At 36.7% G+C, this 27,602-nt stretch overlaps 2 protein-coding genes across 13 annotated transcripts in view; both read left to right on the top strand.

Annotated features, from left to right (window-relative positions):
* Positions 1-5,762, top strand: part of Trim2 (tripartite motif containing 2) — a 199,875-nt gene extending 194,113 nt beyond the window's left edge. For all 12 annotated transcript variants that reach the window (XM_058583901.1, XM_058583902.1, XM_046458902.2 and 9 more), the window contains one exon: positions 982-5,762. In XM_058583901.1, the coding sequence (XP_058439884.1) occupies positions 982-1,134 (153 nt within the window). In that variant the 3' untranslated portion in view covers positions 1,135-5,762. The remainder of the gene's footprint in view (positions 1-981) is intronic.
* Positions 5,763-9,387: 3,625 nt separating this feature from the next.
* Mnd1 (meiotic nuclear divisions 1) overlaps positions 9,388-27,602 on the top strand; it is a 59,609-nt gene continuing 41,394 nt past the window's right edge. Inside the window, exons 1-4 of the mRNA XM_046458895.2 lie at positions 9,388-9,451; positions 13,194-13,259; positions 17,442-17,499; positions 21,400-21,548. Of these exons, the coding sequence (XP_046314851.1) occupies positions 9,449-9,451; positions 13,194-13,259; positions 17,442-17,499; positions 21,400-21,548 (276 nt within the window). The 5' untranslated portion in view covers positions 9,388-9,448. The remainder of the gene's footprint in view (positions 9,452-13,193; positions 13,260-17,441; positions 17,500-21,399; positions 21,549-27,602) is intronic.

Here is a 27,602-nt window from a genome sequence, read left to right as displayed (position 1 = left end):
CCCCAAGCAATTTAGAGAGACCCTCTCTCAAAAAAATTAAAAAAGGCCTGGGGATATGTGTCAGTGATGGAATGCTCCTGGATTCAATCCTTAGTTAAATCACTACCAAAAACAACAACAACAACAAAAATGCCATGTGGGCCAAAGAAAGTTGTATATGGTCAAAACAAACCAGCCTGGCTCTGGTAAAGAAAAAGCATAGGGACATCAATTTGTTCCTTTTATTTTATAAGAAGGTTATTAACCAAAAAGAAGACCTTTTTCATATCTAAATATACACATTGAACCATGGACTTCTTACAATTTATTCTTTTTTGGGAAAAGCAAAAAGAAATCTCGATTTTTTCCATAGCCCATTGTGACTCAGGATCATTCTTTGATCTAGTTGCTGATTTTTCTCCTGTAAGAGTGGGCGTGAGCCAAGTGAGGTGGTCCACACCCATAATTCCAGCACCTCAGGAGGCTGAGGCAGGAGGATCACAAGTTCAAAGCCAGCCTCAGCAAAGATGAGGCGCTAGGCAACTCAGTGAGACCCTGTCTCTAAATAAAATACAAAATAGGGATGTGGCTCAGTAGTCAAATGCCCCTGAATTCAATCCCCAATACCCAAAACAAAACAAGAGTGGGCATGAGGTGGAGATTTAAAGCTGGAAGGAAAAGCTGAAAAATAAGGGTCATTCATTTTTTAAGCACTATCCAGTGCCGTCCCCACCAAATCCTTCTGCGACTAGTTTCAGAATCCAAGGGAGATCTGGCAGCCAGGGGCTGTTCTCTATCAGTGACTCTGAGTGTAAAGAGAGGCAGGAGGAGAAGCAAGGAAAGAATAGGTGGAGGGAAGGGCTATGCCCAGAGGGCCTAAGAAAACTTAGAGGTGAACACACACTTTTATATTAAAGTCGTTAGCATCCAGCGTTCTGTAAACCATATTTCAGCACATTACCATCACGTCTTCCCTGATGATCTGGCTTTCTGTTTTTACAGGTGTTTGATGGGAGTGGATCGTTTTTGTCCTACATTAACACATCTGCTGACCCACTCTACGGCCCCCAAGGCCTAGCCCTAACTTCAGACGGCCATGTTGTGGTTGCAGACTCTGGAAATCACTGTTTCAAGGTCTATCGATACCTACAGTAACGGTGGCCAGCCAGATGTCCCCTCAAGACGGTCTTGCACTATAAACTGGAATGGATTTCTCCACCCGGGACCAGATTATGACTAGACTTTTCATGCTAGAAGGAATCTTTGATGAACTTTCCATGGTTATTTCTGAATGTAACAGTTTCCTTAAAAAACTGCTCATCCAATTTCTAGAATTCACCATTAGGGTTTAAAAAAAAAAAGTCTTCTACTGAATATACAAACTGCGAAGTTTTACACCTGTGAACTATGGCTTATAGGACAGGGATTTATGTAGTTAAATTAATTTTGCAAATCAAACAAACATTAAACAAAAACTAGCATATGTAAAAATATTTGTTAATCCTGTGAATGATAGCCTTTGAGCAGAGCTTCCAAAAACAAATTCTGTCGTCCTTATATACTTTATTTAACCCAGGTCAAAAGGCCTGCGGAACCTTCTAACCTCACTTTTACAGTATGTTTTTTATTTCTTTCTTTCCTTCTTTGGGGGGGTGGGGGAGCTGGTAATCGACAACTACATATTACTTACTTCAAAAAAAAAAAAAAAATTGAGGCTGTCTTGCAAAATCCTCCCAGCTCTGATTTGCAGACAACACTTGAGAGTCAATGCAGATTTCCCAGCCTTTCTGGGTTAGATCAAAGATCCTTTCTGTCTGTTCTTCTTACCTTCTCTTTCCTACTCACCTGGTATCAGAAAACAAAGTACATTTTCTGAGAAACCTGAAAATCTCTGATGCTTTGAAAAATCATCTTACAGAAGTAATACTACCTTTCAGTCAACGAATAGCCCCATTAACTCCAGATGAATATACTGGAACGTAATCAAGAAAAGGTCACGTTTTATCTGTGCCATGTTTTCACATGTGTCTTTCTTTCCTCTTCCACTTCATGAAAGCAAGAGCTTTACCTTCTGCAAAATGTCAGCACATGTAGTAGGACACCAGTATCCTAGGACAGAGAGCCATAAGCAGCCCTTTGGAGGACCGATGGTGTCAACCAAAGGCATGTGGATTGATTAATGATTTCCCCTTAGCGAGTGTTACCAAAGTTCTGTTATCTCGAGAGCATTACAGGTAAGAGCATGTTATGGTTATTTATCATTGTTCAATGAATAGTAGAGGTATCAAGGGACTATGTATACATGATTAGGGTAAGATAGAATGTATAATATAAATATATATATAGCTTTGGTGTATTGAAATAGGCAGCACTCTGAAAGACAGAAGCATTCTGTCCAGCCATTCTTCAGCACATTCCTTTACTAATGCAGCTTAAGCCGTCCTTGTGGAGCAAGCCCTAACACAGGTTTGATGTTTGCCATTTCCCGGGAATGATGGTGGTGGCTGATCATCTTGTGTTTTCAAAAGAGCAGAAAAATAAGAAAAACAGGTCAAAATAAAAGTTGAACTGGACTTACATCTGAACTAAGTATAAATGCATTTTGAGAAATGTTAAGAACAATTTAGTCAATCTTGTCATTGATACTGTAAAATAAGATGCAGTCTGTTTCCACTGTTTAATTTTCTACTCAGTTCTACCAAACAGGATGTCATGTTTGATGTTTTCAATAATGACTTTGGGATCTTTTTCATTAAAAGCACCTTAGAACTTGTACTATAAGAAAACATTTCCTGTATGTATTATTATATGAATGTGATGCTTATTGCTTATTAATTTAAAATTCAGCCATCGTCTATATAGGACTTTTTAAAATTTGGAAGGGAATCTAGCAACTTCCAGTTGCCCATTAAATTTATTATGCCCAGATCAGCTCTGAAAAAAAAAAAAAAAAGCTTTTTCAGAAAGAGAAACATTAAGGTTTAGTATTTTTTAATTTTTTTTTAATTTTTTAGTTTTTGAATTATCAAGTCTATGTGATGAAGTTATAAAATCCAATAAAATTTTTAGAATGTTAAACTAAGACATTGTTTGTTTCCTAATGCCAGTGAAATAAGTCTTTGATTTTTTTTTAAAATTTTTTTCTTGGTGCTGGAAATTGCAAATGTAAGCGCCAGTTCTACCACTGAGCTGCACCTGCAGCCCAAGTCTTTGAATTGAAATGTTCCTATTTACAGAGTCCCTTCTAGGTTCTAGGCACTCTTCTAGGCACTGGGAATAGACTAATAGATAAAACAAACAAAAACATCCCTGTCCCCTCAGAGTTTACATCCTGGGGAAAGGAATTTCATTTTGCCATTTACTATAAAATGTTCTGCCTAAAAGGGAGGCTAGACTCTTAATAGTTCCTGGACTATTTAAAAGAAAACCTTTTAAATTGGTTGTTAATTTTAGTTTATTTTCATAAAAGTATTTTCATAAGTGTAAATGGCTTCCTATTTAAATTCTATCACAGACTGTTGGGGTTTTTTGTTTGTTTGTTTGTTTCTCTGGCTTTGCAGTGCTGGGGACTGAACCAGGGCCTTGACATACTAGGTAAATGCTCTACCATTGAGCTACATCCCCAGCCCTAGACTATTGATTTTAAAACTAGTTTACCTACAGAGGGTTTTTTTTTTTTTCTTTTTCTTTTTTTTGAAGTATTTGTGAACTTAGAAATGAATTTAAAAATTAATCAGCCGCCATCATATCATATCAGGCCAAGTATCTAAATACATAGTTAATTTATTTCCATGTCAATTTTGGCACAAACTGGAATGGAATATAGATAGTTTGATTTGGACCTGTTCCACTGTCTCTTAACTAAACCTATACTATGGGCACTCCAGGAAACACTATATTTTTCCCCCAAAATATGTAATCATATATATTAAAATATAGATAACATTTCATACCTGGATACATATGTGCATTTACTGTATTTCTGGTGAGCATATTTGGGGGAGAAAGTGCTGCTGATAAGATACAAATAGATAAGATTTAAATGAAATTTTGTCACATTCTATGGAAAATGGTTTCTGGTAAACTGAGAAGGATATTAAAATAAGTGGCTTTTATTCTGGGCTACCATTATTATTTGGTTTCGCTTTGTCAAGTGTATAGAACCTGTCATACATTCATGATAAGTAGCACTGAGAAAGTACTCACTCAAAATTCCCCTGGGCACTTATGGCATAGTATTGCCAATTAGGATTTGAAGGTCAGTGACGATGCATTTTCCCCCAATACAGACCTCCCCTGCTGGACATGGGGATGGAGGGAGTTACTTGACCATCCTGAAACACATAAATAAAAAGCCTTTATGACTGTGTTTGCCATTTTTTTAATGGCATATAGTATTTTGGTGAAGTTTTAGACCCCATAATTAAACAAGTCTCCAGGTTTCCTTATGACTAGATTTGAGGCCAATTAATACCCCAGATCCATGCAACTATTGCACACTTGCTTCCACTACTAAATATACAGGGTATCCTAGAATGGAATTAACTGGAATAATAGTACCTTACTTAGTATCTATGGATCCTCATACTGAAGGGTCAACATAAATGCTTAGGTAATACCTACTGAATAAATTGGAGGAAACAGCAAGTCAACAGCAAATAATCTGCAGATCACTTCAAATGGGAAAAATCTTTTTGTACATTTGGATACTATGACATCCTCTCTATTCACCAGCTTCTGAAAAGGGAGGAGTGTTTTTAGTTGAATAATTTTAAAACAAGGCATTTCCAGGCAGGATAAAATTGAAGCTATTTGATGCAGACCTTATCTAATTTTGCTTTAACCGGAAGTCGTATAATACTGTTGCTTTCTGTAAATGTTGCAGGGTTTTAAACTTTACAATTATTTTTAATATTTTTGATATCTAGGAATCTAGCGTTGCCATAAAGGAAACTAAGTGCCCATTAAAGATTTATTTGGTATAAATACTTTTTTGTTTTGTTTTAAATGACAGTAAGCTACAAATCATGATGCTAATCTTAAAAACTTTCTAAAGATGAATTGTGTGGCAGTGATTGTGTGATCTGTTTGTGGAGAATGTATGAAAGCTATTAATATTCTAGAATAGGTTAATAAATTGGCTATGTTGTTCCAATGAATGTACAGCACTTCCATTAACTTTTGAAAGCAACACAGCCTTAAACTCAACTCAATGCTTTTGCTTTATGACATGGGGAATGTTCTGTCATCAAGAGTGTTTTTGGTTTTTTTTGCAGTGCTGGGGATCAAACCCAGGGCCTCGCGCATGGTAGTCAAGCGCTCTACCACTGAGCTACTCCCCAGCACAACAGTGTATTCTCGTAACAGAATTCTTTTGTATCATTCTCATCTCTATAGCCTTTCAATCCAAGGTATGAGTATGAAGGTTTTTTGCTTCCTTTGTTTTCTTTTTAGATTTTGTACATTCCATCTTTATAGGTCCGTTTCATATGTTTTGTGTATAGAACACTAAGTCTTGCGCTCTCTGACATTGATACTGATATATTCTTATCATTTGTTACTTTATGAATCAAAATGCTGACTGCCTATTTAAAGAATGAACGCTGTGCATCAAAGTGTTTGTATGTTCGTAGCTACATACGTACCACAGTATTTTGGATGCTTTAGTCTACAATAAAACTTTAAATTAATTCTGTCTTGAAACATAGGAGAAACAAGACTCGTGTATATCTTTACCATGCACAAAAAATCTCAAATCATTATAATAAAGCTTGTTTTCTCCATTTCTAGAGTGAATGTTTATTTATTTAACAAATTATTTCCCTGAGAGAAGGGGACTAAAGGAATATTCTAGAATACATGGAAGATGGCAATAATTCAAACTGTTTATATTAATGAGAAGAAGCTTAGTAAAATTTTTGTTGGTTATGTTGCCAACCATCTGTTAGCATTTAGGATGCATGTTAATCAAGAATTTGCAAAATCCTGACACACATGTCCAGCATATATATTTAGAAAGTTATAAAAGTGAAAATCATTGTCTTTATAATCCTTAAAGAACTCAAGATAACAGGAACGTCCACAGTCACGGCAGACAACATTTCTATAGACCAAAGGACTTGAGAGCGAACTCACTACAAACATTGTGTTTAGGGCCCAGAATTTAATCACATAGAGTTCATTACGATAAAACTTTCTATGTCATATCAAGCAACTGGCCATGCATTGCAAGCACTAGTCAAATCATCTAGAGAACACACTTCTGGTGCACCAGACTTTCAGCTAAGTGTAAGAGATACAAAGATGAATAATGAACATACCTGGACAGCCCCCTGGGACTTCAGTCTTTGCAGAAACCTGATGATAAATGTATAAATGTCACATCTTTTTAAAAAAGTTAGTTTTCACATCCTCAAAATGTTTCTTAAGGGCTGGAGATGTGGCTCAGTGGTGGAGCACTTGCATGGCATATGTGGGGCACTGGGTTCCATCCTCAGCACCATGTAGAAGTGAATGGAATGAAGGTATTGCATCCATCTACAGATAAATAAATAAATAAAATCTTAAATATAATCTCTATTAATAATGTCAAAGTTGTCATTTAAATTCCTTTATCTAGGGGCCGGTATCTTTTCCACAATTATGTGTGGTGTCCAGGCTTGGTGCTTACTCTTTCGTCTTCCTGTAAATGAATCTTACCTCCCTTTGTTGTTTGTAAGCAAGTTTCCAGCTTGTTTTGCATGTTTACATGTTTGTATACATTTTTCATACATTTCCAGATACATTTGTAGACTTTAATCATTAAGCCTCTGATTCATATTTACTGTGACAGAATGAACACTAAAATTCATCTAAGTTTGAGATTAAATTTAAGTATCCTTTGTGAACAATGAAGGATTTTTTGTTTTCTTGAGGGTTCAAAAACATTCAGAATTGATTGGAGCTCTGAAAGAGGAAACCTAAGTTAGAAGGAGAGATGAAACAACAGAAATTAGAAAAAGATCCCACATGACACCATTGACTACTGACTGTGAATATTAACATTATTGAATCCTACTTCTATTCTTCACTTATTTTTTTCTTTACCCACGGAGGTACCCTTACCATTGTGCCCCCTTGGAGTTTTTTAGACTCAGCAGCAGTGGGGGGTTCAGCATATTTCAGATGGCCCATTTGGGACACATTTCACATAAAGCCAAATACATCTCTCTGACGAGAAGAGTTCATTTAAGCTACAGGTTGCTACTGCCCAAATTAGGAGACAGGCAGGGCAAATAGACATTCAGTCCTCTATTCATCCTACTGGTTTTGTTGTTGTTGTTACCATGGTCGCTGAACAATTGTCTAAGCACTTATACACCAGATTTTCAGCTAAGTGTAAGGGATACAAAGATGAAAAATGAAGACTGTACCATCCAAAAGCTTACAGTCTGGTTGGTGAAACAGATCACATACTTACAATACTATAATCTGCTTTTTAAATATTTATAAAATATTTTAGCAATATTTGCTAATATATATCATTAGCCAATATTTATTGAGCAGAGTATGTTCAATATTTCAGAGGAAATAGCAGTAAGTAAGAGTCCCTGCTGGTAACGTAGCTCAGGGGTAGAATATTTGTCTAGCATGCATGTGGCCCTAGGTCCAATTCCTAGAACTCTAAAGGAAAAAAAGAAGTCCCTGTTCTCATGGAGCCTTATTCTACTGAGTCAATAAATGAATGTAAATGGGGCCCACTACATAATTTGTGGGGCCTAATGTAAAACATAATCGTGGGATCCATTGTTTAAAAAGCATGGAAAAGGCTTTTCCCTTTCTTCTGGTGTCTCTCTAACTGATCATGGTAGTTTTCTTTTGCATTTTAATGTCACACTCCCTTGGCATGGGGACACTTGCTATTTGAATGTAGTTTCACTGGCACTGGGTGCCACAACTTGCAACTCAGATGTGTCCCACACTCAAGCTCAATGAGTTGGAGAGAGGATGGGTTGTCCAGGGAAGAACAAATAGTTGAACATGGCAAGACCACAGAAAGCTCAAGAAGAGGCCAGGTGTGGTGGCACATGCCTGTAATCCTAGTGGCTCAGGAAGCTCAAGCAGTAGGATTTCAAGTTCAAAGCCAGCCTCAGCAACTTTGTGAAGCCCTAAGCAACTTAGTGAGACTCTTCTCTAAATAAAATATGAAAAAAAGGGCTGGGAATGTGGCTGAGTGCCCCTGAGTTCAATCCCCGGTACCAAAAAACAAGAAGAAAGCTCAAGAAGAAATGATGAGCAATGAGGCAATTTTACCATCATTCATTCAATATATATATCACCAGTTACTTCATATCTTTCTTATATCTCCTTTATTTTTTTAACTATCACAGTACCTACTCTAACCATATCATGACCAATACATGAGAAAGATAGGATATGTTCATTACATTTTTTCTAGTACATATTAAAACATTTATTACTTGGATACCCATTTACTATTTTCAAATTATGTCCTGAATCATATAAGGCGCTTTAAGAAAAACTGAATTAATGAAACTGCAGTTCAATGTACCCCTTCTCCTGCTTTCATAAGAAGCAACAAGGACTACAAATTCTTATTTTAGAGGTCATTAAGTCTTTAGTAAAATTGTTATGCTTTCTAATAATTCAAAAATCCATATAGATTTAAAAATACTTGAACTTTTGGCAAACATATATATTTTTTAGTGTTTTTCAGGAGAAAGGATCCAGGCATTTGCTCTGAATCTGCATCTACTACCATAAGGTACCATTATTTTTGATCCATTTGATTTTAAATTCATTGGATTTTTTTAAATATCTTTATTTATTTTTTATGTGGTGCTGAGGATGGAACTCAGTGCCTCACACTTGCAAGGCAAGCGTTCTACCCTGAGCTACAGCCTCAGCCCCAAACTTATTGGGTTTTACTTTTTTAAAAACCTAAGGGAAAAACAAGAATACAAACTGGTTTTTAATTTTACTTTTAGTTTTTTGACAGCACAGGGGTACTCAACCACTGAGCTACTTCACCAGCTCTTTTTGTTTCGAGATAGTCTCCCTGTGTTGCTCAGGCTAGCCCCAAACTTGCCGTCCTCCTGCCTCAGCCTCCAGAGTAGCTGGAATTGTAGGTGTGTGCCAACGCACTCCAAAATCGCCTCTTTTTTTAAGCCAAATTAAGGTCGGACTGCCACTGCAGAAAAATGCAAGTAAAAACAAAGACTCAAAACTTTCTCTCAAAAAAGAAGAAAAAAAGCCACACACAACACTCCCGGGCCCCGCCCTCCTCCTAGTCGGCCGCGCGGCGGAGCCGCCAGGGGTCGCTGTGCGCCGTGCGGAAGAGGGTCAATCGCCTCCCGGAACTTTCCCCTTCGCTGCTCCGCCCCCTGTGCTTGTTGGCGCCAAAAACAAACCTGCCCTCCCCTGACGCGCCCCGCCCCTCAGCCCGCGCGCCGGCCCTGCTACCCGCACCATGGTAAGAGCTGAGGCCACTGTTCTGGATCGCCTTTCTCCTCAGTGTCTGGGCTTCGGAGCCCGGGAAGACGCGGGATCCTTCTACCCAGACGGAGGCGCCCGTCAGGTCGACGCCGCGGCCCCCGCGCGCTCCCCGGCGGGCACCCGCCTGTGCCGGGGCGGGGCGGCCGGGTTGGGTAGAACGCTGGCGGCCTTGGCGAACGTGACCCGAGAATCCCGTCTACTCGGGGGTTTGTCCTACAGGCCGAGAGGCGCCACGGAATCGGTGGCCTGGACGCCTCCGGCTTCGGCCTGAACCGCGAAGGAAAGTGCGGGCGGGCGCGGTGGCGCCCGCCCCACGGGTCCCAAAGGCGCGCTCCCGCGTGCTCCCGAGGGCGCGGTGGCTGTGTGGCCCGGTGCCGCGCACACTCCCGATCTGCTTGAGATCCCAAAAGTACCCAGCGGGTCTTCCCTTCACCCCGGTTCACTCGTGAAAATCCCCCGGGTCTTAGCAAACGGCAGGGATCACGCTCTGTGCGTGGCCGCTGCGGGCCCGGGCGGGTGTCGCCTGTCAGTGCGGATCCGCGCCCGGGTCGTTGGGTTTCCCCTGTGAGCCGGGAGGGTTACCCGCCAGGAAGGTTCCAAACCAGCTTTCCCTGTGAGCTTCGTGTCCTCATTTTCATAAACCTTCAAAGTTTCGTGCGATTTTTTTTTTTCTGCTTTCTGGTGTTGGCAGAGAATTAACGTCTAATCAGATGAATCTTAAGATTTTAATATCTTAATTTAGTTAAGTGGCCGTTATTTTGCCGCACCAATGATGGACAAGGATCGAGTTGTAGGGTATTTGAAGATACTTGCCCAGCTGTAATTAAGTGATAACGGCTTCTTTGTGGTTTAACTAACAACCCAGGCACCTGGGCATAAAATGGACCCAGAAGCCACAGGAGCAGACTTAAAAGAAATCTGTGAACAGTGCTTTGTGTTATCACATTTCTCTTTGTAGAGTTGCTGGTCTAGTATAACCCACTACCGACCCCTGTGCAGCACAGACGCATCAACTTTGCCTTAATCTCTCTATCCATTATAAGTCACCTTCTAATATAAATAATTTAATGTGCTGTTCTTTTCAGATGCTTACTTCTGATCATGGAAAACCATGAAACAGAACTTTTTATAAATAGGTACTTGCTATTTTTTAAAAAATATATGATAAATAATTTGGTGTTATCTTGGTCAAAGATAAATTTTTGCCCTCTTTCCCCATTGTGAATTAATAACTCTTCCAATCTGGTTGAGTTTATTGAGTAAACAATTACAAGGCTGGGTACATTTTTTAAATTGGAGAAGTACAGCTCTGAGGAAAGCAGATAGCACCTATTTTTAAGTTGTTAAGAGATTTTTGCTAATTGATCAACAGGGTCCATTTCAGGAATTCTGTAAATCCTAATTTGAGAAGGCTACTGGGACACAGGTTTTTTTTAAGTGGTTTACAATATTTTGGTCAACTAGAAAGCAGCATAGTCCTCAGGCCAAGTTTTGAATCTCCTTCTTACTAATTTGAATGCATCTTTAAATTACACATCACTAGATTTTTTCCTAGTCCAAGTATTAAATGAGTCCTAATTGGAGGGAGAGGTTTCCTAACACAGGCATTAATATGGCATCCTTTTATAAAAGTCATTTTAATTCTGACCATGCTAACTCTCCTATTGCGTTAATAACAAAAATTATTTCGAGTCATAAAAGAGATTGATTCTGCCTGAAAACAATGGAAATGTATATACAGTTCATCCACTTTTCTTGAATAACTTATAGCTGTAGAGAACTTTTCTAAAACCATGTCCCAGTACATTCAGTTCTTACTGCCTGAGGGTGTGTGTGTGCCTGGGTTGTGTGTGTATATACACACACACAAGTGTACAAAGTGTACACACAGGTCCACAAGTGTACAAAGGCTTTCCAGGAGCTGTTTATAATGCCAAACTGCTAGGGACCCTTCCTATAACTTTGAGATCTGTTTTCTGCTCATGCACCCACAGACTAAAGTCCTAAAGAGATTTTTCTTGCTCCAACATAGCCTCTGATGTCCTTTAGATTCTGGGATAAGAAAAATAAGGTTCCCAAATCTGGGCACAGTTAAAATACCTAGAGAGAGCTTTTTAAATATGCATACCTGGGGCCCATCTCAAAGAGTGATTCAGTTCATACAGGATGTGCCTGTGCATCAGTATTTTTTTTGTGGTACTAGAGATTAAACCCAGGGCTTGGCATTTGGCTAGGCAAGTGCTACATCCCCAGCCCTGGGCATCAGTATTTTGAAAGCTGAGATGATCCCAATGTCTGGCAGTTTGAGACCCACTGGAAGGAACCAAGAAGTGAGCTGAAGAGCCTTCTAACTGGGTGTGAATTTCATGTTTGATTGATTCAGATACTGCAGGAAGCCAGTGTGAAGTGAGACTTATAAAAAATCTTGGACTCCAGCTCCTCAGCCCTGCGTTTAGTGAACAGATTTATCTGGTTTCCTGGAGCTTGCCTACCTGAGATTTGTAGGATTTCTCTTTGCAAGCAAGATAATAGTTATCCCAGAATTCCTTATTAACTCACTCTGCATCATATGTTGGGAATATTGTGGGTGTTGTGAGGTTTGGAAGCCTATACAGCCTTAAATGTTAGAGTTGGGGGCTTTAGATATGTCGAAATTCAGTGCTGGTCCTTACCTCTGTTCTCTAACCTGGTTTACAAAACACTGGGAAAGTGAAAGCGGTTCATGCTTTGAAGTTTTTCAGTCTGCTGAGAGAGACAAGTAAACACATCTCTTCAGTGTGGTAAATGATTTGATGAAAGTGAGTCCTGGGAACACATGCTTGGCCTGTGAGCTCAGGGAAATTCTGGACAGAATTGGGAGACATTTTGGAGTTTTTGATTTGGCAAGAGGAAAGGTGTTTTAGGTAAAGGAATTTTTTTTTTTTTTCAAAGGCACAGAAACGAGAGCATGCTTGGAGTAGAGAATTATAAGTGACTTTGGTATTACAACCCAAACTGATTGTCTCTCCATGTTGTTACGGTAAAACTTTAGGTGGGGAGTGACTATGAAAGGGGTAGGTTGGGGTCTGGTGATAAAGACCTTATATATCATACTAGGGGTTCTAGGATCTCTCTGATAGCTAGGAGCCACTAAAAGATTTTAAGCAAGGGAAAGGCATAGTCGGATTTTCTTTTTCACAATGTAGAATGTGACCTTAGAGGGTGAGACAATGTAATTAGGTGGCTGGAGGTAGATAATGAAAGCCGGAACTGAGGTAGTGATGTTAGGTATGAAGCAGGCAGGACAGGTTAGAGAAATACTTAAATGCCAAAATTAGCAGAACTTGGCCATGGTTGGATGTGGGGTAAGAGATGATGGCCCCTAGGATAACTGCTAATCCACTGGCATGGGTAACAAAGTAGTCTCTAACTTAAACTAGAATAACAGGTTTGGGAGTAGGTATGGGAAAGGAAGAATTCAGCGTGGACCACCTGAGTTTAAAGTCTTTCTGGCAGGCAGGTAAGTACATAAGATTGATGTAAAGTTTTGAGGTCTCAGTATTCGTGGTAAAACCATGAAAGAGATAAGATCAAAGAAGAGGTGTGAAGAGCTGAGGGCATCAATAGCCCAACACTAGGGGACTGCAGTATTTGAGAATAGATCAAGGAAAAAGATCAGATTATGTTTTACACTAAGTTTTTAAAAACTTAGTGTTTACTTTTTTACTTTTGTGCTTTAGTCAAAGAAGAAAGGATTGAGTGCAGAAGAAAAGAGAACCCGCATGATGGAAATATTTTTTGAGACAGTAAGTTGTTTTCATTAAAATTTGTAGTATTTTATGTAATTTTCACATTAAGTTTATTTTCACAGTATATTGTGTATTTTTACATTAATTAATTCACTGTTAGCCACTGCTGCTTTGTTAGAGATCCATACTGTCCAATTTCTTGAAAGATGGATAAAATTTTGCAAACATTTGTCTTCCCATGAACTACAGAGTATGGAAGAATCATGTCCCACTGTTGGTAGAGTCTCATTCACCAGAATTATCTTTCTGATACATATATTTGATTGTGTGTTCTTTCTGCCTGAAAGTAATTCATGTTTACTTAGTGATACTGAGGTGCCAATCACTGTTCCAAGCATTTATCAGAGATTATCTGATTTCTCCATATATCAACCCTATGAGGTATTGCTATCATCACTATTTTACAGATGAGGACTTTTGAGATGCAGAGTGTCTATAAGAAGCCTATCCTGGATCCCAAAAATAGAAGTGACAATACCAGTATTCAAACAAAGGAGATCATCTGATTTTAGAAGGAGTGCCTCTTTGTATTTATTTATCAATCTATCATATGTATTATATGATGCATATATGATCGTTCACAGTCCTCCCTAATTTGCTCCAGATGTTTATGCTTGCCATTAACAGGAAATATGTTTAAAATTTCAACTTTTAAGTAGCAGAGACAGAATTCAAACCCAGCCACCTGGCTCTAGAGCCTGTTCTTATTCTCTTCACCATGTTGCTGTACAGTGGCCTTTCTTTGCCTCCAGGTTCAAGTCCAAATAGGCCTTTTACCTTAATCTACATTAACTTCATGTGGCTTGGCAGAAACTTTAACCTACTGACCCCAACTACTGGCTATTTTCATCATATACAGACATGAAGATGGGGGAAAGTGTTCAAGCAGAATATTAAATTGATAAAATTCCTTTTCATTTTGATAATGTAGATTCTCAATAAAATGAGCAAAATATTCTGGGAATTTAAAAAGCATGTATTTCTTCTGTGAGTGTAACTTTTACTGTTTCTAAAAGTCATTTGCAATTCAGAATAGTGTATCATATTAATAATGATGATATCATTAAGAAGATAAATTGGTAAAGTTTGCATATGAAAATTATGACAATTATTTTGCTGAGATGAAATACTTTTCCTATAGTCTTAGAGCAAGAAAAATCGATTTAATTCCTACCAGACAGTGGAAAGCTGGGGAAAGTAGTCAGTGAAATTATTTTGTCCTTTGTAGTATTGTTAATTATCCCAAATATAAAAATTGGCTATTTCTGATTGAGAAATGTTTAACTTTCCCCCTCAATAACATTAAGATACTAAAGACTGATACTAATGAATATTAGCAGCTTAAAGAAATTTAGTTATCAGTGAGGTTTTGGGGAAAACTAGGAATTAATTCTGTTCATTGGTTTCATTTCATACATGCCTGTTCCTTTTCCACCTTACATCCTAGTTATTTGCTGCTCATTTATGTAGTTCATCAGTTTTTAACAGAATTAAAAAGTATAACAGACTTGAGAAAAGTAATGGAGACCGTTTCATTTATTGTCTCATGAACAGGATATGATATATCCAGGATCCAGATTGATGTCAAATGTTGACAAATATTAGTTACAAACCCTTCATCAGTTTGAAACAAAGCAACAATATGGTACACAGGGAAAAGCATGGATTCTAGAATTCAGATTCTGGAATCTTTATTCCAGTTCCATTGTTGGAATTGGCAAGTGAAAATTCCAACAAAATCAAATATGGCTGCACTAGCTTTAGTTACAGAATATGACTTTAGATGTGAATAGTAACCTCATTTTAGACTGATGTCAAGGAGAACTGCTCATGATGTAGAAAGTAAAAAAAAAAAAAAAAGTATATAAAAATATTGCAATATGATCACAGATATTAACAGTGGTAAGATGATAGGTGGATTTTGTTTTAAGTCTCTTTTCTCATTTACTTATAGCGAACATATATCACCTTTTGAATAAAATTAGAAAACCAATCAACAAAGCACCACATACTTTGGTGCCTCTAATCATAAGTGGTTCATTTGCAAAGGTTTAGAAATCTTTTTAAAACACAGTCTTCAGTAATCCTGACAGTTCATGAAGGGATAAGAACCTTTTTATCCCTTCATGAACCATTTTGTATGTTGAGGTACAAATGGGCTTCCAATAAACTTTTGTTGAATTTTTCTTAAAATTATCTCAGCAAAGACTTAAATGAATAGCTCTCCATTGGCACACTTATACCCAGAGAATTTTACATAAATCTATAAATAGAATGAGACAGACATATCATATATATATATATATATACATACACACACATATATATATATGGATCTGTTGCATATTTGAAGCTTCCAATGTAATAAAAAAATTCTTTGCCTGTTGCACTTAGGAAGAACATGGGCACAGGATAGCTGTGATTTTGAACTTGAACTTGGAATCTGTTTTACTTAATATTGGTATAACATTAAGAAAGTTCCTTGACTTCTCTGTTTCTCAGGTTCTTCATCTGTTAAAGAGAACAGATGCACCAACCTCACAGTGTTGGTATGAGAATTAAATGAAATAATTTATGTAAAACATTACAAACTCTGAGTCATAAATAATTAATCTAGTGTTAAACCATATTTATTCCATGGAATCTTACATGTAGTCTTTTTGGAGGGAAGGGGAACTAACTAGATCTATTATGTTCATTTCCTTTATCATCTGTGCTTAATGCTAGGGAGACTAAGAACTAAGACTCACTTGAGATTATTTGTTCAGTCCATTTGGGTTGTGAGACTCTTTGTATAAGCCCGTTTGTTTACCCAACAGTCTCATAAGGTTGGCCAGTGTGTCTGGGGCTCTCTGGTGACCACATATAAGCAGATCTCTCAATGAATTCATGTTCTTTTTCCAGGCACTATGAAGTATTTGCAAAGAGATCGAATGGATTTGTCTAGTGCATTAGAAACCTATAACCAATAATTTATTATATGTTCCCTAAGATTCTAAATTGTCACCTTTAATTCCCAATTCTAAATTGTCACCTTTAATTCTCAATTGTGCAAAATGGATTGATCTTATACTCTAATGAATTAGTATTCTCTTTTCACTAAATCTTAGGTGTAATGAGATGAAATTTTTTCAAACATTTTATTAAAAAAAGTTCAAACATATAACAAAAACAAAAGAATTTTACAGTGAATACACACATTTCTACTACTCAGATTCTACCATTAACATCTGACTTTACTCACTTTATCATGTATGTATTCATCTATCCACTTCTTTATTCATTCATCAATTTTTAAAATATACTTTAAAGGAATTCATATATAAATAGCCTGGGTACCAGGCCTTTACCAAATATGTGTTTTTTGAATATGTTCTTCTAGGTGGTATTTGTTTTTTCAATTTCTTAGCAATGTCCATTGGGATGGGCAGAAGTTTTTAATTTTTTTTAAGTTTTGTTTCCATCCAATTAAAGTTGCCTTTTCAAGTTTATTTTGGAAGAAATGAATCCCAGATTTCCATAACAATAATAATAGTATTTCTGTTATAATTACTGAATACTGTAGTCTTTTGAGACAGTTTTGTTTTATTATCCAAGTTCTTTTTACCACTTAAACCAAAGCTTATTACAAGTAGAAAAAAGTAGTCAACATTTTTTATGACCATCAGATTAAATATCCTACATGCTTATTTTCCCTCTGTGTTTTACTTTGCATATGGTGGGCATGCAACGTGTGTAGATGAATGATTGAGAGATGACTATGGATTGTATAATTTTCTATATTTAGGTGTAACTGCTTCATGAAACCTTAAATGTAAACAAATCTTGACAGTTGTCTGTTGTTTTGATTAGAACTGCTAAATCTGCAGAGTGTAATTTATGCTAAATAAGGCAATATTTTTTATTTGTTTTTCTAGTTCAGCAGGAAGTTGTTCTTTGTTTTGATCTCCACTTGTATGCTCAGAATTGTATGCTCAGGCTGAAGTCTATCTGTTTTAAGTTATATGGAGGGTATTGAAGGAGATAATCACAAAGTTTTTTATAGTTCTAAAATGCTTAATTCTATTGCACTCTTTGTTTTCATGCATACTTTTTAATACAATATTTTATGAATATAATTACATAAATGTATAGTAGAAAATAAATGTGTTTTTCATATTTTCTACTCCTTTTAAACAGAAAGATGTGTTTCAATTGAAAGACTTGGAGAAGATTGCTCCCAAAGAGAAAGGCATTAGTAAGTATTAAAGATATGCTGGGATACTTTGGGAAATATCAGTCATATTTTCTGCAATAATATTTCTTTTTATGAAAAACGAATTTCTAGAGATGAAGAATGTTTGTAAAAGTTCCTATGTAATGTCTGTTGGCCATCAGTTCTTGTGTTTGGATTATATGCTATAGAAGAATTAAAATGGAATACATGTATATACTCACACATGCATATACAATATACACCCTTATTTTTTAATGTAGTTAATTTCAAAAGAAATGAACATTGTTCTTATGTTCTAGTATTTGGTAAACGTGATTTTGTGTCTTTACATCATGTATTAGTTTCCTAGGGCTGCCCTAACAAATTCCTATACATATATTGGCTTAAAGCAGCAGTAGTTTATTTTCTCACAGTTCTGGGGGCCAGAAGTTTGAAATTAATGGGTGGGCAGTTCTGGTTCCTTTGGGAGGCTCCAAAGGAGAATCCATTTCTTTCTTCTTTTCCTAGCTTCTAATGATTGCTAACAGGATTCTAATCCCTGGCTCTGTCTTCACACAGCCTTATCCTTTGCATCTGTGTTTTTCTTTTCTTCTCTCTTTCATAAAAACATATGTCATATCTCCTTAACTTAATTTTTAATTACATCTACAAAGATCGTTTTCCCAAACAAGCTGATATTCACAGGTTCCAGGAGGTTAGGACTTTGAATGTATTTGGGGGCTAGGGGAACTACTACGTCCACTACACATGACATGTTTCTTTTTAAGCCTTTCTGATTATGTAAACTATGCATATGTAAACTATGCATGTTAGTTTATTTTAACAAATTTGGAACTATAAAAACTATAAGGAAGAAGGTGAAATTTTTTCATAATCCTATTCTGAGGTCACCACTGTTAACATTTGGATGTTTCTCTGTGTGTGTGTATATTTTTGTCCATCTCTCTGATAGGGAACCATGCTGTGTATGCAGTTTTGTGTTTGTGGGTTTTTGGGGGAGTTGGTATTGGGATTTGAACCTCAGGCCTCATGCTTGCTAGGCAAGTTCTCTACCACTGAGCTAAACCCTCAGCTATGTATTTTTATATAACATTTTATCATCTACATTTACATCACTTGTTTTAAAAATGATTTTTGACAACTCCATCTCCTAAAATTTCATTTTGTGATCATCCACAATACCATAATTTGGCTTAGATGGTCACTTATTGAACATTTAAATTGTTTCCAAATATTGCTGCTAGAAATAATATGTCATTAACATACAATATGCTCTGGACTGAATTATTTTCCCCCATTTTTTGTTCGTCTGTTTGATACTGGGGATTAAACTCAGGGGCATTTGACCATTGAGCCAATTCCCCAGCCCTTTTTTTGTATTTTATTTAGAGACAGGGTCTCACTGAGTTGCTTGGCACATACAATAGAAAATAGATATCTGTGTCCTTTTTTAGCCTTTTTAATATGTAATCTCACACTGCCTTCAGGGAAGGTAATTTAGTCAAATTTTCCACTGCTGTGTCTAAAACACCTAATAAGAACAATTGGAGGAAGAGAAGTTTATTTGGGGGCTCATAGCATCAAAGGTCTTAGTTCATAGATGACTGACTCCTTTTCTCCAGGCCTGAGATGAAGCAGAACATCATTGTGAAAGTGTGTGGTAGAGGAAAGCAGCTGGGCACATGCACCAAGAAGCAGAGAGAGAGAGATCTCTGTTCAACCAGAACAAAATATATACCCAAAGGCACATCCCCAAGGACTCAAGTCCTCTAGCCACACCCTACCTGCCTACAGTTACCACACAGTTAATCCCTGTCAGGGATTAATATGCACTGATTAGGTTAATGCTCTCATAATCCAATCATTTCACCTCTAAACTTTCTTGAATTGTCTCACACATGGGTGTGAGTTCTTTTTTATATATACATTTGTTTTATTTATTTTTATGTGGTGCTGAGGTTCTAATCCAGTGCCTCATACATTACTACAACTGAGCCACAATCCCAGCCCACACAAGAGCTTTTGAAGAATACCTAATATCTAAAGCATTACAGAAGCGTATATCAATTTATGTTCCCACTAATTTTTTTATTTTTTGCAATGCTGTACCCAGGGCCCTGTACCTGCTAAGCAAGCACTGTATACTGAACCTCACTCTCAACTCTCATTTCTTGAAACAGTTTTCATTTTTTGAATTCTTGGACATTTCAGTTTGTACTGCTTTAAAAATGGGGTTGAGGTTGCATGTTTTGTACATTTGGTATTGAGTTTATTTATTTATTAAATCTTTAATTTTTGGGTTTGTTTTTTAGGATCTCCCCCACTTTCTGTGCTGGTAGTAGTGATGGAACCCAGGGGTACTCTACCACTGAGCTACTTGCCCAGCACTTTTTATATTTTATTTTGAGACAGAGTCTGGCTAAGTTACTGAAACTGGCCACTAACATGCAATTTTTCTTCCTCAGCCTCACAAGTAGTTAGTATGCCACTGACCTAGCAAATCTTTAAATTTTTCAATAATTTTTATTATACTGGGGAATCTAAGAAAAATTAAAATGAGAACTAAAATATAGATAAATTTCTTGGTACAACAAAGTAAGAATTATTGCCTGGTGAGGTGACACACACCTGTAATCCTTGCTACTTGGGAGGCTAAGAAGAAGGGTAGCAAGTTTGCAAGTATAAGGATGGCCTAGGCAACTTCTTGAGACTCTGTCTCAAAAAAATAAAAAGGGCTAGGAATGTAGCTCAGAGGTAGAGTACTTGCCTGGCAATATGCAAGGCCCTGGGTTCAATCCCCACCACCTCAAAAAAATCAACACGTAAGGATTATTAATGGATTTCAGACACTTGTGATATTTGACTTTGTATCTTTACGTGGTATTTTTAAAACTTTTTCTGATCTTTAATCTTAACCTTAACTATAGCACCCAAATATCCTTTATTCCTTAATTTTTCATAATAGTTTTGTTTTAGTTTTCTTAGCAAAGGGTAATACATGTTAATTGTTGGAAGGGGGAAGAAATAAGCAAAAATAAGGAACTAAAAATCATGTGTTACCTATTATCCAAAGATAATCACTGTCAGATTAGTGCTTACGGTCCTTTATTTTTCTATGAAGACATTTTGAAAATATATTCATATCATTAAATATTCTTAAATAGGCTTTTGTAACAAATGATTGCATAGTAATTTTTAAAAATTCAGCTCTTGGACTGGTTTTTTTAAATTTTTGCTATTGAAAACAATGCTTCCATAAAGCTCCTTAAGCATACATCATTATTCTCTGTGGCTAATTTATAAAAAGCAAAATTTCTCCATAAAAGATATGCATAAAGCTGAAGTTTTAAATACATACTACCATATTTCTTCACCATGTTGAGAGTATCCGTTTCCTTAAATCCTTTATTTTTTGACATTTTTCATTTGTTAGTCAAGAAAGCATATATCAGTGCTTTATTTTGCATCTCTTCAAGTAGGGGTGGGGTCAAGCCAGGAACAGTGGTGCACGCCTGTAATCCCAACAGCTGAGGAGGCTGAGGAGAAATATCACAAATTCAAAGCCAGCCTTAGCAACTTAGTGACGCTTTAAGCAATTTGGTGAGCCCTATCTCAAAATAAAAAGGGCTGGGGATGTGGCTCAGTGGTTAACTGTCCCTGAATTCAATCCCCAGTACCAATAAAAAAGAGAATGGGGTTGGGGTTTTTTTACATATGTTGGCCATGAATATTTTATATATTCCTATCGATATACTGTTTTTTGATCTTTGTGTTATTTTTAAGAGATTTTTATTAACTATTTATGTTTAATATTTTTCAGATGTTTTCATATTTTTTTATTTTTTCAGATTTTTCAGTTATTTGCTTTTAATTTTATTAATAGTATTTCTTAATATAGTCTTTGAAAAATCTCTTTCTTAGCTGCTATGTCAGTAAAAGAAGTCCTTCAAAGCTTAGTTGATGATGGTATGGTTGACTGTGAGAGGATCGGAACTTCTAATTACTATTGGGCTTTTCCAAGTAAAGCTCTTCATGCAAGAAAACGTAAGTTGGAGATTCTGGAATCTCAGGTAAGCTGCCAGAATTAAAAATAATGGATTTAAAGCTAGTTTTAACTCTGTGCCTATTATACGCAAGGCCTTGGGTTCAGTCTTCAGCAGTGAAAAATAAATAATAGATTTGCTTTGTAACACAGAGATTTGTCTTAATCCTTTTTCATTAAGTGGTTTCCTTTAAATTTTTAGAATCCATTGTTTGGCTTAATGTATAAAGATAATCAACTTCTCTATTTTACTCCTGAACCATAGGGCTGGTAACCAGGCCTGGTGGTGCTCACCTGTAATCCCAGCTACTTAGGAGGCTGAGGCAAAATGATCACAAGTTTGAAACCGGCCTTAGCAACTGAGCAAGACTCTGTCTCAAAAAATAAAAAAAAAACTGGTGATGTAGCTTAGTGGTAGAGTACCCTGGGTCCAATCTCTGGTACCACAGAAAGTAAGCAAGCAAACAAAAAATTGCAATAAGGTCAGCAGTAGAGCACTTGCCTATCATATATGAGGTCCTGAGGTCCTCGATTCAGTCCCCAGGACTGAAAAACAAATAAAACACAATGCAATGACCTTAGAATGTTTTAACTTTCATTTTCCCACATCATGATATTATTTTCTATTATTTTAGTACACGAATAGTTTTTAATATGTTCATAGGTATATATACAATCACCACTACAATGTTCATCACTTCAAAAAGAAATCCTGGGGCTGGGGTTTAGGCTCAGTGGTAGAGTGCTCACCTAGCACTCTCGAGGCCTTGGGTTTGATCCTCAGCACCACATAAAAATAAATAAAATAAAGGCATTGTGTCCAACTACAACTAAAAAATAAATATTAAAAAAAAAAAGAAAGAAAGAAATCCTGGACCTTTAGCTTCAGCCTACCTCTCGCACTCAACCATAAGCAACCATTAATCTACTTTCTGTCTGTATAAATTCCTTTCTCTGGACATTTTATATAAATGGAATCATAATGTATAGTCATTCGTAACTGACTTCTTTCTCTAAGATTCATTCATGGTGTAATATGTATCAGTACTCCATTTTTGTTTGTTTGTTTTGTGGTGCTGGGGATTGAACCCAGGGCCTTGTGTATGCAAGGCAAGCACTCTACCAACTGAGCTATATCCCCAGTCCTCAGTACTCCATTTTTATGGCCAAATAGCACTTCATTATATGGAGATAACCACATTTTGCATTCAAGTCTATTGGTGGACATCTGGGTTGTTTCTACTTTTTGGCTATTCTTAATGATGATACAGCAGTAGCATTGCTAGATCATATGGTAACTCTGTTTAACTGCCAGACTGTTTTCTAAAGCAGCTGTACCATTTTATAGTCCCACCATCAGTGTATGAAGGTTCCAGTTTATCAGTATCCTCCCTTCCAAAATTTATTACCTGACTTTTTCATTCTGACTTCTATTGGGTATGAAGTAGTATCTCATTGTGGGTTTGTTTTTCATTTCCCTGATAATTAAGGATGTTGGACATCTTTTCATGTGCCTCTTGGCCATTTCTGTGTTCTCCTTGGAAAAATATTTATTTATTCATATCCTTGGCTCATATTTTAACTTTTTTTTTTTTTGGTACTGGGATTGAACCCAGGGGCATTCAACCACTGAGCCACATCCCCAGCCCTATTTTGTATTTTATTTAGAGGTAGGGTCTTAGTGAGTTGCTGAGTGCCTCAGCCTCTTGAGCTGCTGGGATTATAGCTGTGAGCCACTACACCCAGCTATCTTAACTCTTAAACATGATGAAATGTGATGTGGCACTTTTCTGTCCTACTAGGGAATAACATGCCTATTTATCAGTCAGCAATTTTTAAAAGTTATACAATTAGAAACTTTATACAGAATATTAATCAGCTTCCATTACTGTATGACATATCTGAGATAACTAACTTAGAAAAGGTTCGTTTTGGCTCATTGTTTAGGAGGTTCCAGTCAATGAGCAATTGGCCCATTGCTTTGGGCCTGTAGTAAAGAACACATCATGGCAAGAGCAGAGAGTGGAGTAAAACTTCTTATATCACAGGTAGGAGAGCAAAGAGAAAGAGAAGGACAGATCCCACAGTCCCCTTTGAGGGCATGCCTTCAGTGTCCTAACTTCTTTTCACTAGGCCCCACCTCTTAAAGGTTCTACCACCTCCTAATAAAGCCACCCTGGGGACCAAGCTTTTAACACAAGGGCTTTAGAGGACATTCAAAATCCAAACTATAACACAGGATAATTTACTTTTAAGTCTTTTCAAGTTCCCATAACTTACATGTTCTGTCCTTCTCTAAATCCAGCATATTGTTTAGGGCTGGCTCCCTGTTTTCATAAACATTGTTCTCTTCCTTACTAACAAAGCACCTTTTTGCTGTTGTTTTTTATTGTACTGGGGATTGAACTGAGGGGTACTCTACTACTGAGTTATATCCCCAGCCCTTGTTATTTTGAGACAGGATCTTACTGAGTTGCCCAAGTAGGGTGGAACTTGGTGATCCTCCTGCCTCAACTTGTATAGTAGCAGGGATTATAGTCATGCACCACAGCTCCCAGCTCAAAGCACTTGTTGAGGAAGCCATGTCCAAAAGATGTTCATCTTCCTAGATTCCCTTGTAGCTAAGTTTTGATAAATGAAATTTAAGTGGAAGAATAGATTTGAATTTCCTGGGAAACTTTCCTTTATCCTTATAAAGGCCAAGCTTCTTCCTTTTTTTTCTGTGATATGGTCATATTACAACCCAGAGTAACAAGCATAAGGCTGAAGACAATTCCCAAGGAATGGTATAGCCTAGATGAAAAGATCTGGGTTCTCTGTGGCACTTTGAAATACTGTATTAGACTTGGACTGCCTTACCTCTGTACTTACTACTTGAGCAAATTAAGTCTTCGTTTAATACAGTCTTGGATAAGTATTCTCTTATTTGTGGCTGTATTCTAAATGAATAGTTGCTTTGTAGACTTTCTTATAAATATGATTTAGATCTTATATTAGTTATCTGTTGCTGTGTAAAAAAAAAAAAAAAGAAAAACTGCATACCCCAGAGTGACTTCAAGAAACAAACATTGATGTTGTACCTTTTCTGTATATCTGAAATCCTGGGAAGATTTAGCTGGGTACCTCTGGCTGAAGGTCTTGCCTGAGGCTGTACTGTTGGCTAGGACTGCATTCTCATCTGGGAGAGAATATACTTCTAAGTTAAGTCCTGCTGTTACTGCATTTAGTTCTTGCAGGCTTTTGGACTCAGAATCTCAATTACAGATGTTTTGGCCAGAGCCCCCTCTCAGTTGCCTACCACGTTGGTTTTTCAGTAGGACAGCTAACAACATGGCAGCTGGCTTCCCTTAGAGCCAGTGCATGTGAGAGAGTCCAAGACAGAAGAAACAACAGATTTTTTTGTATTTTTTTTTTAATTGTAGATGGACACAATACCGTTATTTTACTTATTTATTTTTATATGGTGCTGAGAATCAAACCCAGTGCTGCTTCACATGTGCTAGGCAAGTGTTCTATTACTGGTTTTTTGTATCTTAATCTTGGAAGTGACATCCCATTGTTTTTACCTCATTGTATTCCTTAGAAATAAGTCATTAAATTTAGCTCCTACTTGAGAGATTATATATGGGCACAAATACCAGGAAGCAAGGATCATTTGGGTCATAGCATACTTACCACAGATTTTTAAATTCTTAATTTTTTACATGTATATGTCTCATCTTCTCAATTTTTTTTATTTTAAAAAATGCTTTATTGAGGAATAACTGGCATATAAAAACTGTTCATATTTAACATAATTTGATAAGCTTTGACATACATGTAAGTACATAAAACCATCACAATCAAAAAAATTGAACATAATCATAACATCTGAAAGTTTTTCATTCCCTTTGTATCTTAATTTTTTTTTTTAGTTGTAGATGGACACAATACCTTTATTTTGTTTTATTTTTTAAAATATCTTTTAAAAAAAAAATTTATTTTTTAGGTATAGATGGACACAACACAATGCCTTTATTTTTATGTGGTGCTGAGGATCGAACCCGGATCCCACCCGTGCTAGGGGAGCACTCTAATGCTGAGCCACAATCCCAGCCCCCCTTTATTTTATTTGTTTATTTTTTTTGTGGTGCCAGGGATCAAACCCAGTGCCTCATACATGCTAGGCAAGCACTCTACCACTGAGCCACAGCCCCGGCCCTTTTCATGACTTTTTTTTTTCCCAGTATGTTATTCAAGACTTATTCATGTTGCTAATATGTATTCATTCACTTTTATTTCTCAGTGGAATTTCATTGTATGAATATACAACAGTTTATCTATTGATAAACATTTGGGTATTAAGCTATTTTATTAGGTACATAAACATTTATAATTTTGTCCCCTTGATTTATTTATCCCTTTATCATTATGAAATTACCTTTTTTACCTTAGGCCATATTCTTTGTTCTGAAATCTACTGTCTGATTTTTAAGCAGTTGTCCCTTGGTGTTGACAGGAAATTGTTTTAGTAACCCAAGGCTACAAAAATCTGCTGAGGGCTGGGGATGTGTGCTCGCCTGGCACGCATGGGGCGCTGGGTTAGATCCTCAGCACCACATAAAAATGAAATAAAGATGTTGTGTCCACTGAAAACTAAAAAGTAAATATTAAAAAAAAAATCTGCTGATACTTAAGTCTCTTTTATAAAATGGTATAGTATCTTCATATGACTATACACATTCTTTTGTACACTTTGTCACGTCTAGGTTATGTACAATACCTAATGCAATGTAAATGTTGTTATACATAATGTTGGGACATAAATAGTTGTTATATTCTATTGTTTAGAGAACAGTGAGTAGGATTTTTAAATTCATACATGCCAGATGTTGTGGCACATACCTGTAATCCCGGCTGCTTGAGGCCTAAGACAAGAAGATCACAAATTTGAGACCAACCTGGGCAACGTAGCAAGATCCTATCTCAAAATTTAAAAAGGGTTTGGAATATAGCTGAGGGATAGAGTGCTTATCTAGCAAGTATGAGGCCCTGGGTTCAACCCCTACTGCTGCAATTAAAAAAAAGTCTGTCATATTCAGTACTGGTGCACATTTTTTCCCTGAATTTTTCAATCCATGGTTGACTGAATCAATGTTGGTAGAACCCACATGTACAACTGTATATGAACTCTTTCTTTTGATTAAGATTAATGTGTGGGCTGGGATTATGGCTCAGTGGCAGAGTGCTTGCCTCACACATATAAGACAGTTCAATCCTCAGCACCACATGAAAATAAATGATTAAAATAAAGATATTATGTTCATCTATACCTAAAAATTTTTTTAAAAAAAGATCAACATGGTGTATCTTTTTCTGTTTACTTTTAATCTTTTCTTGTGTTTTCTACTTAAAGAATGTTTTCTATAAGGAACATATAGTTGGGTCTTTGTTATAATCTGATAATTTCTGACTTTTAATTATAGTGTTCAGATCATTTATATTTAATGTGATTATCAATGTAGTAGTTATAGTAAGTCTGCCATCTTATTACAAGTCATTTTTAAGTTATTTGAGGACAAGGATTATATTTACTTTGAACAAATAGTGATTATTTGAGTACTTAACATTCCTGATAGTGATTATTTGTCCCTAAAATTAGGCATAATGAGTTCTTATTGTACTTTTCTTGGTTGACTTCAGTAAGCCAGAGAATTCTTTACCTTTGAGGGAAAAGGCCAAAGAAACCATTTTTATTTTTTCACTTCTGGGTTTACTATAATCTCTATTTAGAAAGTGGGGATACCTGGCAAATCTTAATAAAGCAAGATTATTGTTGTACTCTGAATTTAACTATTTAAAAATTGAACTTGAATGACTAGAGAATAGGGTGTTCTAATTTCTACTGCTCTGGGTTTCTGGGAACATGCTTGTGTAAGTAAGAGGTTGACAACCTAAGCCAAATTTGCAAAAGACATCATGTGAATTAGGAACTGTCAATATGCCACTTTCCCCACTGGCCCAAGAGTCAGCATCCAATGACACACCCCTCTTTCCACTCCCACTTACAAGCTAGAGGTCAAAGCTTAATCTGACACACCTA

Source organism: Marmota monax, unplaced genomic scaffold (genome assembly GCF_021218885.2).
Source record: "Marmota monax isolate L192 unplaced genomic scaffold, Marmota_monax_Labrador192_F-V1.1 WCK01_AAM20220418_F8-fsc00002, whole genome shotgun sequence".
Classification (NCBI taxonomy): Eukaryota; Metazoa; Chordata; class Mammalia; order Rodentia; family Sciuridae; genus Marmota; species Marmota monax.
The sequence above is the reverse complement of the archived record's forward strand: the minus strand, read 5'-3'. Positions and strand labels throughout refer to the sequence as shown.